Genomic DNA, 11,861 nt, shown 5'->3' with positions numbered 1-11,861 from the left:
TTTGAGTGTGGCCAGACTTAGTGACTCACTTCTAAAGAATAGAAAGCAAAAAATGGTAACTTTTGCAGTGGAGAAACCTGGCAGACGCTACCTCAACCAAGTGATCAAGCTTAATATCAGAAGTAATGAATACCCATGATAGGATATGATGATAAGGGTGCTTCACTTCTGTGGTATTCTTTCCAAAAACCCTTAATTATCAACCTAATGAGAAAAACATCAGGCAAATTTAGGCTATGTCAATAGTACTCTTCAAGTTTCAAGATCATGAAAAAGGAGGAAAGGCAGAAATACTCAGGTTGGAGGGAGACTAAGGTATGTGATAACTAAATGCAGTGTGATATCCTAGACTGGATCCTGGAAACAAGGCATTAAATGGAAAAATCCAAATAAGGTCTAGAGGACAGTTGAGAGTAATGTACCAATATTGGTTCTTTGATGTACCATGGTAATTTAAGATGACAACATTCGTGGAAATAGGGGGTATACAGGACCTCTACCATCTAGTTTTTCTATAAATCTAAATGCCAATTTTTTAAACTGTCTTTGAAAAAAATCACCCAAAATTCTACCACAGAGATAATTATAAGGCATTGAGTGCAGATCCACATTGAGATGTTTTATTCTTTTGAAATGTACTCTTGTTTATGGGAGAAACAATTTCTAATTTCACTATTATAACCATATGAAATGGTAGTCTTTTTCCTTTTTTTTTTTTGAGATAAGGGTCTCATTCTGTTTTCTGGGCTAGAGTGCAATAGCACAATCAGCTCACTATAACCTCAAGGTCTTGCTTTGTTGCCCAGGCTGGTCTCTTGCCTCAGGTGATCCTCCCACCTTGGCCTACCAAAGTGCTGGGATGACAGGCATCAGCCATGCCCAGGCTATCTTGGACTTGTTCATGATTTAAAAAATCTTTATTATAAAGGAATAATTAGCACTACTTTTAATTTTTGATGTTTGTATATATATCACAGATTTGGTTCCCCAAGAAACAATGACAGAGTTTTAAGATATAGAGTGTTTATTAAGGAGTGCCCTCAGATGAACACCTGTGGAAGGACAGGAAATGGGATTGAGCAGGAGAAATTAAGCTGCAATGCAGGCCCAAAGACAGTGTTAGTAACCCCCTCAGGGAGTTGTGGAACTATGCCCATCCCTCATGGTGTGCTGAAATGGCCAGGCCTTTCTACTCACCTGCATCAGTGATTGGATATGGGCCCCTTCAGAAGGCGCGGCTTTGAGCAAGGAAACTAGCCAAGGCAATCTTTGCAGAAGCTGACAACCAAAAGCCGCTCACTGACAGCACTCCTAGTGCTGGGGGGACAAGCCTCCCTTAGAAAATCTAGATGACACATTTCCACACCCACCACAATGTACATTTTTCACAATGGGGGTCAACTTCAAAAGAAGAAGAAAATACGTACCTTGGCAGAAGTCACTTAGAACCAGCACTTACTGAAATAAAGATGGCATTTTTAGTAAATATTTTAGTAACTAAAGTTAATTTTTGCCTTCATTAAGTCATTGTCTTGTAGGCGATGGGTTCAAATCATGATTGTCAGTAGCCAGACCATTTACTCTGTACCTGTAAAAGGAAGTTTAGGGGAGCTTCTTACGTGTGGCCCACTGCATTCATCTGAGGCAGGATCCTCCCCCCGCCCCCGCACACAAACTGGCCGTAAGGGTCAGGTCCTTTCTTTGTGCAAAAGGTGAGCAATGAATGCCCCCGGCCCTTCATTCTAGAAAGTGATGAGGGCTCCTCACTGGTATCTACAAAGTACATTAACAAAGCTCTCCAATTTGCTGTTCATATACTAAAGTCAGCAGAAAACTATTAATACAATTTGAAAATATCAGTTTAACAATAAGAAATAAAAGCTCCATTTAGCAAATTAAATTGATGAAGCTAGTTTATGGTTTTAAAATGATTTTATTGTTGATTTACATTCAAGACAACCCACATAGTATCTTTGCAAATACTCTATCTCACATGATATTCAAGACTAAATATGTTCCAAATCACATTCAAGTAGATGATACACACCTTTGGCAGTTTTCAAGAAATATTCGTCAAACCATAATTAAATTTCAATGTACTGAGCACCTCCTCTTGCACTTAGCACTGGACTAGGTGCTTAAGTATTAATAGTTTGACGCAAATGTTTAAAAAATGCTTACTTGAGATATAATATTATTCACAGAATTCTTGGCATAGTTGTATTTAAGTGTCTACTGCTGAGAAATTTGAGGTTCATGTTGTCTCTCTTTCAGTCCCAAAAGCTCTGTTTTGAGTTCTCCAGGCTTCGGTGGAATTTCAGGTATTGTCTATAAAAAACAAAAACCATAGATGTCAATGCTTTCTTAGACTGTAATTTAATGTGACCTGAAAGACTTTAAAGAGTAAAAAAACCCAAAAAGTCGCCTGCTTGCCACTCAGTGATAAATATTATGAGAACCTGTGAGATCCTTCCTAACCTTGTATTTATAGGATTCCATCGCCCTGGCAATGTCTTAAGTACCGCAGGCCTCACAGAGGGACGGTTTGCCACATTTGGAAAATTCATTCCTGCACTATCTACTGACTTCACCATGTACCTGGCATAGAAAATAGGTATTAGGAATTAATATATTTATTAAAAAATATTAAGCATCTATTATGGGCAAAGCATAAGGCAGTGAGGAAAAAAATACAAAATCCTTGCCTTCAAGGAAGGTGGTCCAAGAAGGCATGAGGTGACTTTTTTTAATAATAGCTTTACTGGGAGAGAATTTACATACCATACCATTCACAGATTTAAAGTGTACAATTCAATGGCTTCTAGTATATTCAGAGTTACGTATCTACCACAATTAGTGATAAAATTAGTTGTGCATCTAATTTTAGAACATTTTCATTGCCCCCAAAAGAAACTCCATACCCACTAGCAGTCACTCCCATTTCCATACAACTATTTCCAAACAACTATTAATCTTTGTGACTACATAGATTTACCTATTCTGTTCATTTCATATAAATAGAATCATATGTGGTCCTTTGTTTCTGGCTTCTTTCATGTAGCAAAATGTTATCAAGGTTCATCCATGTTGTAGCATGTTATCAGTATTTCATTTCTGTTTATTGCTGAATACTCATCCAATGTATGGATATACCATATATTTATCCATTCATCAGCTTATGTGCATTTAGATTGTTTCCACATTTTGGCTAATACAAATAATACTGCTATGGGCCGGGTGTGGTGGCTCATGCCTGTAAGCCTAGCATTCTGGGAGACTGAGGCGGGTGGATCATTTGAGCTCAGGAGTTCGAGACCAGCCTGAACAAGAGCAAGACCCCGTCTCTACTAAAAATAGAAAGAAATTATATGGACAACTAAAAATATATATAGAAAATATTAGCCAGGCTTGGTGGTGCATGCCTGTAGTCCCAGCTACTTGGGAGGCTGAGGCAGGAGGATCGCTTGAGCCCAGGACTTTCAGGTTGCTGTGAGCTAGGCTGATGCCACGGCACTCTAGCCCAGGCAACAGAGTGAGACTCTGTCTCAAAAATAATAATAATAATACTGCTCTGAACATTCATGTACAAGTTTTTGTGTGAACGTATGTTTTCATGTCTGCTGGGTATAAACCTAGAAGTGGAAATGCTGGGTCACATGGTTAACTCCACGTTTAACTGTTTGAGGAACGGTCAGACTGTTTTCCAAAGGAGCTGCACCATTTTACATTCCCATCAGCATTACATGAGGGTTCCAATTTCTCCACATCCTTGACAACATTTGTTATTATCTGTTTTATTATAACCATCATAGTGGGTATGAAGTGGTATCCCACTGTGGTTTTGATTCGCATTTCTCTGATGGCTAAAGATGCTGAGAATCTTTTCATGTGCTTACTGGCTGAGAAGGTGACTTCTGAACAAAGACATGAAGGAGGATGAGGGAACCAGCCATGCAGTTATCTAGGAGTGTTTCAGGCAGATGGGACCACAAGTGCAGAGGACCTAAGGCAAGTGTGTGACTTCGTGTTCAAGGAAAAGCAAGGCCATCAGTATAGCTGGTACAAAATATTCAGGGAAAGGATAAGAGGAGACAAGGGCAGAGGGAAAAAAGAGGGTTGTTAAGTGGGCCATTTCACTCTTTACACACTGGAATTCAATTGGAATGTCTTACAATAGTGTTGTATTATTTTATGAACAGGAACAAAAAAAGAAAAACATCAAACAGAAAGCTTAGGCTTCAGATCCTTAATTCCATGCCTCAATAAGCTATATGACTTTGAGAAACCAACTTCACTCTTCTGAACCTCAGTTTTCTCAACTGAAAACAGGGATAAACATCTCCAAAACTGTAGTGACCGTTAACTAATATTAGAAACACAAATGGTTGATTCTCTGTGTTAACTGTCCAGGCAGAATCCAAGCAGAAATGACTGCTCCCTACATGGTGCTTCAAACCACTATTCATGTCTGTAGTGTAGCAGCACACTCTTGTAATTAATTGCACTATATTTTCTCACCCCCACCTCCCCAAGACTGTAATTCCTAAAAAGCACCTTCAATTCCCAGTTCCTAATTCAATGAATGCTTATTAAAGTTAATTTAAATGTCTCCATCCTTTGAATGCCTATATTCATGCATGCTTCACTCAATAAACATTTACTGAGCATCTACTACATTCCAAGTTCTTTTCTAGGTGATTGAGATACAAGAGTGAACCAGATAAACAGTCCCTTCCTGGAGCTTATATTCTAGTAGAGCAAACTGACAAAGAACAAATAAACAGACAAACAAACACAATAATTGCAAATCACCACAAGCGCTCTATGGAAACAAAGAACCGAGAAGGAACAGCAGAGGAATCCTTTGGGAGCTGGCCAAAGGACCCTCAATGCTGGAGGGGATAATTTGAGCAAAGATTTGAAGTTTTGAAGAACGGAACCAGGCCAAATTCTGGGAGGGCAAAGCATGCCAAGGAGAAGGAAAAGAATGGCCCTGAGGTAGGGATAGGTTTCATGAGTTTGAGCTACACCAAAGAAGCAGGTTTAACTGCTACAGAGGGAACAAGGGGGAAATGGCAGGAGATGGGCCAGAGGTAGGCAGCGGCCAGACTGTGTAATACCTCACAGGCCTTGCGTTGTTCTAGATGTAGTGGGATGCCAAAAGAAGCTTTTAGGCCGACCCACGGCAGATGTGATCCCAATTTCATTTATCCTCACTTTTGCTGTTGTGAGGAGAACGGAGTGGTCCAGGAGCAAGGACTAAGGGGCCCTGCTGCACTCACCAGGTCCGGCCGGTAGTACCTGTGCACCACTTCGGCCCCCGCGCACATGGCTAGGAGGCTGGCTGCGAACATTTTCAGGTAGGTGGCCAAGGGCACGCCCGCGGGCATGGTCGGCGGGCTGGACGGGGAGGGAAAGGGCAGCGTGAGAAGGTTCTCCGCTCACGACGAAGCTCAGCCCGCGGTTGAGGGGCTCCAGGCAGCACTGGCAACAAGCCCCACAGCAGCGAGGGGGCGGAGTCCAGAACAGCTGGGTTCTTCCCCATCCCCGCGCCTCGGCTTCCTCCTTTAAGGCATGAGGACACTGAGGGGACGAACTCCCCTACCAGGCTGATGCCCAGCCTTCAATCATCCGTCAGTGGCGGGGACCTGAGCAGCTCTTGCTGAGCAAGCGGAAGGCCGACATCGCTGGTCCCCCCGCGCCTCTCCAATCTCTAGGAGAGGAACTGCGGAAGGCACTACCCCCAGCCCCTGCTAGACGCCCCCGGAGAGCCACTGTACCGCGAGGTGCACAGGCGCGGACTGCGGGTCAGAGGGCGGGCGGAAGTGCGTTCAGGAGCCGGAGCAGACCGCGAGAGGGTCGGACGGAAAGTACAGGAGCCGGGGCCGAGCCGGACTGGAAAGCGGAGGGACGCCGGCGCAGGCACGTGACCCCGGCGGAAGTGGGGTGCTGGGAGAAAGCCAAGGTCTTTTTTTTTTTTTTTTTTTTTTTTTTGCCTCCCAGTTCCCACATTTCCTAGCCCGCGGCTCCCGGTACCTCAGCCTGTAGTTGAATTTCCCTGCTAGATGTAGTATCTCAGGCTTGGCTCTGGATCATTCCATCATTCGTTGTTTCGCACACTCAAAGGAAAGTGCACGCGTTTATCGCCTTTTAGGAGGGGTGGAGAATCACACATCGAGCCAATTGCGTGCTTTTAAGTGCGGTCACTCTAAAGTGAGTGAAGTTAAAAGCTCTCACTGCCCTCGTGCCGGTCGTCTTTTGATGCCTGAAATGGAACCACACCCAGACACCCATCCCCTTATGTTATCTGTGGTGCTGCTGGGAAAAAAGGAAACCTGAAATTGACATTATTTAATCCAAGTATTTTTACATTGTTTTGATGATGGATTGATTTTTTTTTTTAAGCAAAAAGCGCATGACTGGATTCTGAAGAATTCGGTTGTGTGTATAACATGAGTCAATATACTCATTAAACAATTTTTAGGTATATTTGACATACAATAAACTGCACGTAATTTGATGGGTTTTGAAATGTGAATCCATTACTACAATTAAGATAACATATCCATCACCCTCAAAAGTTTCTTTGTGCTTCTTTCTACTCCCTTCCACACTGCCTCATTCCCTGGGTAATCACTGATCTGCTCTCTGTGATTATAGATTAGTTTCCATTTTCTAGAATGTTATGTAAGTGGAATCATACAGTATGTACTATTTTTTGTCTGGCTTATCCCAGGCCGCAAAGTTATTTTGAGATTCACTGCATTGCTGCATATATCAGCTGTTCACTCCGTTTTATCGCTGGGTCTGTTTATATCGCAGTTGGTTTATCTGTATACTTTATCCATTTTGATTGCTTCCAGTTGGTGTGAAAATAAATAAAATTTAAAAGCTGTTGGAACCCCTAAAAATATTTCAAGCCTTGAAAGAGGCATGACTGTGATCTTACAACTTCCATTCTCAGATTATAGATTAACTCGCTTTTTTATTTTTCCTGGTCTGTACAGTGACTAGAGAGAATTAACCAATGTCAGGGACAAAAGCCTCTTCCTGCCTTCTTAATGTATCACCCTTGTTATAGATTAATTTCCCCTTTGTTATCCTGCTTTGTTTAGACCAGATGACAGAAAACCCATGATTATTACACCATCTGTAAAAAAAAACAAAATGTTAAATGTACCCTTCCCTATAAGAAACACATCCTATAATCAATCAGATTGCTGTAACTATGTGCCAACCCTGTATGAATAATATTGTAATCCTGCTAAAACTCCTCTGTCTCGGCCTATATAAATGAAATCTTAACTTCCCTACTTCAGAACTCTGACGCCATTCCTTTGGAGTTGGTTCTTCTAGGTGGTCCTTCCTCACATTGCACCTGAATATATTCTTTAAATTAGATTCTGACCCTTTTGATTATTTTAGGTTGACATTGACTAATAGAAATAAAGCTGCTATGAACAGTAAAGTATAGGAGAAAGACTGGTACACAAGTCTTTCTGCGAACATATGCTTCCATTTCTGTTAGGTACTGGAACATATGGTAGGTGTATATTTAACTCTTTATGAAATTGCCAAACTGTTTTCCAGAGAAGTACAATTTTACATTCCCACCAGCAGTGTATGAGAGTTCCAGTTCCTTCACAATCTCTCCAACATTTGCTCTGGTTAGTCCCTTTAATTTCAGCCATTCTAGTATGTGGATAATGGTTTCTCATTATGATTTGAATTTACGTTTCCTTCATGACTAATAATTCAGGTATTCATATGCAAAAACAAAACCAACAAAAGAAAGAACTTGAACACATACCTCACACCATATTAAAAAATCAGAATGGATCATAGACATTCATGTACTTATACAGTCATGTTACATAACATTTCAGTCAATGATGGACCGAATACATGATGGTGGCCCCATAAGATTACAATGAATCTGAAAAATTCCTATCACCCAGTGGTGTTGTAATTGTAACATCTACTCATGTGTTTGTGGTGATGCTGGTGTAAATAAAGGTACTATGCTGCCACTACTATAAAAGCATAGCACATACAATTATGTATAGCACATAATACTTGATAATAAATGACTATGCTACTAGTTTATGTATTTACTATTCCTTTTTTTTTTTTTTTTTTTGAGACAGAGTCTCACTTTGTTGCCCGGGCTAGAGTGAGTGCCGTGGCATCAGCCTACCTCACAGCAACCTCAAACTCCTGGGCTTAAGCGATCCTCCTGCCTCAGCCTCCCGAGTAGCTGGGACTACAGGCATGAGCCACCATGCCCGGCTAATTTTTTCTATATATATTTTTAGTTGGCCAGATAATTTCTTTCTATTTTTAGTAGAGACGGGGTCTCGCTCAGGCTGGTCTCGAACTCCTGACCTCGAGCGATCCACCCACCTCGGCCTCCCAGAGGGCTGGGATTACAGGCGTGAGCCACCACGCCCGGCTACTATTCTTTTTATTGTTATTTTTTCAGTGTACTCCTTCCACATATTAAAAAAAAGTTAATTGTAAAACAGCTTCAGGTAGGTCCATCTGAAGGTATTCCAGAAGGCCTTGTTATTGTAGATGACATGTCTGTTACTACCCCTGAAGACCTTCCAGTGGGACAAGATATGGAGAACAGTGGTTGGAAGACAGTGATATTGCTAATCTTGACTTTGTGGAGGCCTAGGTTAATGTGTATGTTTGTGCCTTAGTTTTTAACAAAAAAGGTTTTAAAAGTAAAAATAAATAAATAGTTTTAAAAATAGAAAAAAGCTTATAGAATAAGGATATGAAGAAAGAAAATATTTTTGTACAGCTGTATGATGTCTTTGTGTTTTAAGCTAAGTGTTATTACAAGAGTCAAAAAGTTAAAAAAATTTAAAAGCTTATAAAGTTAAAAAGTTACAGTAAGCTGAGATCTATGTATTATTGAAGAAAAATATTTTTTACAAATTTAGTGTAGCCTAAGTGCACAGTGTTTATATAGAGTCTACAGTAGTGTACAGTAACATTTTAGGCCTTCACATTCACTCAACACTCACTCACACCCACCCAGAGTAACTTCCAGCCCTGCAATCTCCATTCATGGTAAATGCCCTATACACATTTTTTCTTTAATACCATATTTTTACTGTACCTTTTCTATGTTTAGATATATAAATACTTACCACTGTGTTACAATTGCCAACAGTATTCAGTACATTAAGATGCTGTACATGGTTATAGCCTGTGAGCAACAGGCTATACTATATACCCTAGGTGTGTAGTAGGCTATACCATCTAGGTTTGTGTAAGTACACTCTATGCTGTTGGCACAATGATGAAACCAACTAATGATGCATTTCTTAGAACGTATCCCTATCGTTAAGTGATGCATGACTGTATTTTCATGTGCTTCTATTTTCTTTGGGGAAGTATCAGTTCAAATCTTTTGCCAATTTTTAAAATTGAGTTGTTTCCTTATGAGTTTTTGGTGTTCTTTATACATTCTGGACACAAGTCCTTTATTAGATATGATATGATCGATCTACAAATATTTTCTCCCAGTCTATAGCTTGCCTTTTCTTTAATAGTCTTTTGAAGAGCAGAAGTTTTTAATTTTAATGAAGTCCAATTTACCAATGTTTTTATCGATAATATCTTTTGTATTGGATTGAAGAAATATAACTCTGGGTCATAAATATTTTTCTTCTGTATTTTCTTCAAGACATTTTATAGTTTTAGCCTTTACATTTAAGTCTCTGTTCCATTTTAACTTTTTAATATGGTATAGGGTATGGGTTCAAGTTTTTTTGTTTTGTTTTGTTTTTGCATATGGATCTCTGAATTTGCCTTTGCAGCTCTGTTGAAAATCAGTTGATCAATTGTCCATGTATGTGTGTGTCTATTTCTGGACTCTATTCTGTTTCACTGACATATTTATCTCTCTAATACCAATACCATACTGTCTTGATGACTGTAACTTATAATAACTCTTGAATCATGCAGGGTTAGCTCTCCAATTTTGTTCTTTCTAAGAGTTGTTTTGGCTATTCTAGATCTTTCCATTTCCATATGAATTTTAGAATCATCTTGTCAATTTCTACTCAAAAAAGCTTACCTGGATTTTGATTGCCATCATATTGAATCTTTAGACATTTTCACAATATTGGTCTTCTGATCCATGAACATAGTGTATCTCCCCACTTACTTCGTCCTTAATTTCTCTCAGCAATGTTTTTCCATTTTTAGGATACAGGTCTCGTACATATTTTGTCAGCTTTATCCCTGGGTATTTCTTTTTTTTTTTTTTTTTTTTTTTTGAGACAGAGTCTCGCTTTGTTGCTCGGGGTAGAGTGAGTGCCGTGGCGTCAGCCTAGCTCACAGCAACCTCAAACTCCTGGGCTTAAGCGATCCTACTGCCTCAGCCTCCCGAGTAGCTGGGACTACAGGCATGCGCCACCATGCCCAGCTAATTTTTTCTACATATATTTTTAGTTGGCCAGATAATTTCTTTCTATTTTTAGTAGAGACAAGGTCTCACTCTTGCTCAGGCTGGTCTCAAACTCCTGACCTCGAGTGATCCACCCGCCTCGGCCTCCCAGAGTGCTAGGATTACAGGCGTGAGCCACCATGCCCAGCTGGTATTTCATATTTTCTGAAGCTACTGTGAATGGTATTTTTGTAATTGTTTGCTATGAGTATTAGACTACAATTGATCTTCCTATGTTAATGTTTTATTTTGCAACCTTGCTAATCTCAGCTATTAGTTGTAGCTTTTTTGTAGGTTCCATAGGATTTTCTACATAAACCAGCACATGAACTATAAATAAAGACAGTATTTTTTTCTAGATATAATTTATCAATCTTGAGGAAGTTTCCAAGGAAGTTCCCTTCTGTTCCTAGATTGCTGAAAGTTTTTATTAGAAATGAATGTTATTTTGTCAAATGCTTAATCTGCATCTATTGAGATGATCATACACTTTTCTTAAAAAATGTGTTAATACAATGAATTATATTGATTGATTTTCAAATATTAAACCAATCTTATATTACTCAGATAAACTCCACTTGGTTATGTTCCTCTTTATATACTGCTGGATTCAATTTGCTAAATTTTATTCAAGATTCTTTACATCTATGTTCATGATAGATATTGCTGTCAACTTGTCTGGACCATGGTGTGCAGATGTGTGGTCAAACATTATTCTAGGTGTTTCTGTGAGGGTGTTTTGGGGTGAGATTTAACACCTTAAATGAGTAAACTCTGAGTAAAGCAGATTGACCTCCATCATATGAGTGGGCCTCATACAATCATTTAAAGGCATGAATAGAACAAAAGACTGACTTCCCTGAAGCAAGAGGGAATTCTCCAGCAGATGGCCTTCAGATATGAACTACATGCAATGAACTGAATGTTTATTTCCTCCCAAAAATCATATGTTGAAACCTAATCACCAATGTGATGGAACTGGGTGAGGCCTTTGGGAGGTAGTTAGGTAATGAGGGCAAAGCCCTGATGAATGGGATTAGTCCTTATAAAAGAGGCTCCAGAGAGCTGTCTCTCGCCTTCCACCATGTGAGGACACAGCTAGAAAGCACCATCTATGAACCAGAAAGTGGACCCTCACCAGACACTAAATCTGCAGGCACCTTGATCTTGAACTTCCCAGCCTCCAGAACTGTGAGAAATAAATTTCTGTTGTTTCTAAGCCACCCAGTTTATGGTATTTTGTTATAGCAGCCCAAGTGGACTAAGACACAACACTGGCTCATAGTTATCCTGAGGATTAAATGGATTAATACATGAAAAGTACTTACAGCAGTCCATTGCACATATCAAACAGTGAATGTTGGATGCTATAATTACCACCATAATCATCATTATT

General features: G+C 39.8%; 1 protein-coding gene across 3 annotated transcripts; it reads right to left on the bottom strand.

Moving 5' to 3' along the window:
• Positions 1-1,006: 1,006 nt before the first annotated feature.
• Positions 1,007-5,924, bottom strand: C6H12orf73 (chromosome 6 C12orf73 homolog). 3 transcript variants are annotated; one of them, XR_006735702.1, is made up of 4 exons: positions 5,283-5,923; positions 2,182-2,328; positions 1,198-1,588; positions 1,007-1,052 (listed from the first exon to the last, which is right to left on the bottom strand). XR_006735702.1 is itself a non-coding variant. In XM_045553085.1 (3 exons), the coding sequence occupies exons 2-3, from the start codon at positions 5,388-5,390 to the stop codon at positions 2,233-2,235; spliced, it is 204 nt and encodes a 67-aa protein (XP_045409041.1). In that variant the 5' UTR covers positions 5,391-5,400; positions 5,781-5,924; the 3' UTR covers positions 1,914-2,232. The 3 variants fall into 3 exon arrangements, 1 of the variants encoding a protein (XP_045409041.1); XR_006735701.1 differs by having other exon boundaries at positions 1,007-1,588; XM_045553085.1 differs by lacking the exons at positions 1,007-1,052; positions 1,198-1,588 and having other exon boundaries at positions 1,914-2,328; positions 5,283-5,400; positions 5,781-5,924.
• Positions 5,925-11,861: the final 5,937 nt, after the last annotated feature.

This window comes from Lemur catta, chromosome 6, assembly GCF_020740605.2.
Source record: "Lemur catta isolate mLemCat1 chromosome 6, mLemCat1.pri, whole genome shotgun sequence".
In the NCBI taxonomy this organism is placed as follows: domain Eukaryota; kingdom Metazoa; phylum Chordata; class Mammalia; order Primates; family Lemuridae; genus Lemur; species Lemur catta.
This window is presented reverse-complemented; position numbering and strand designations above follow the sequence as displayed.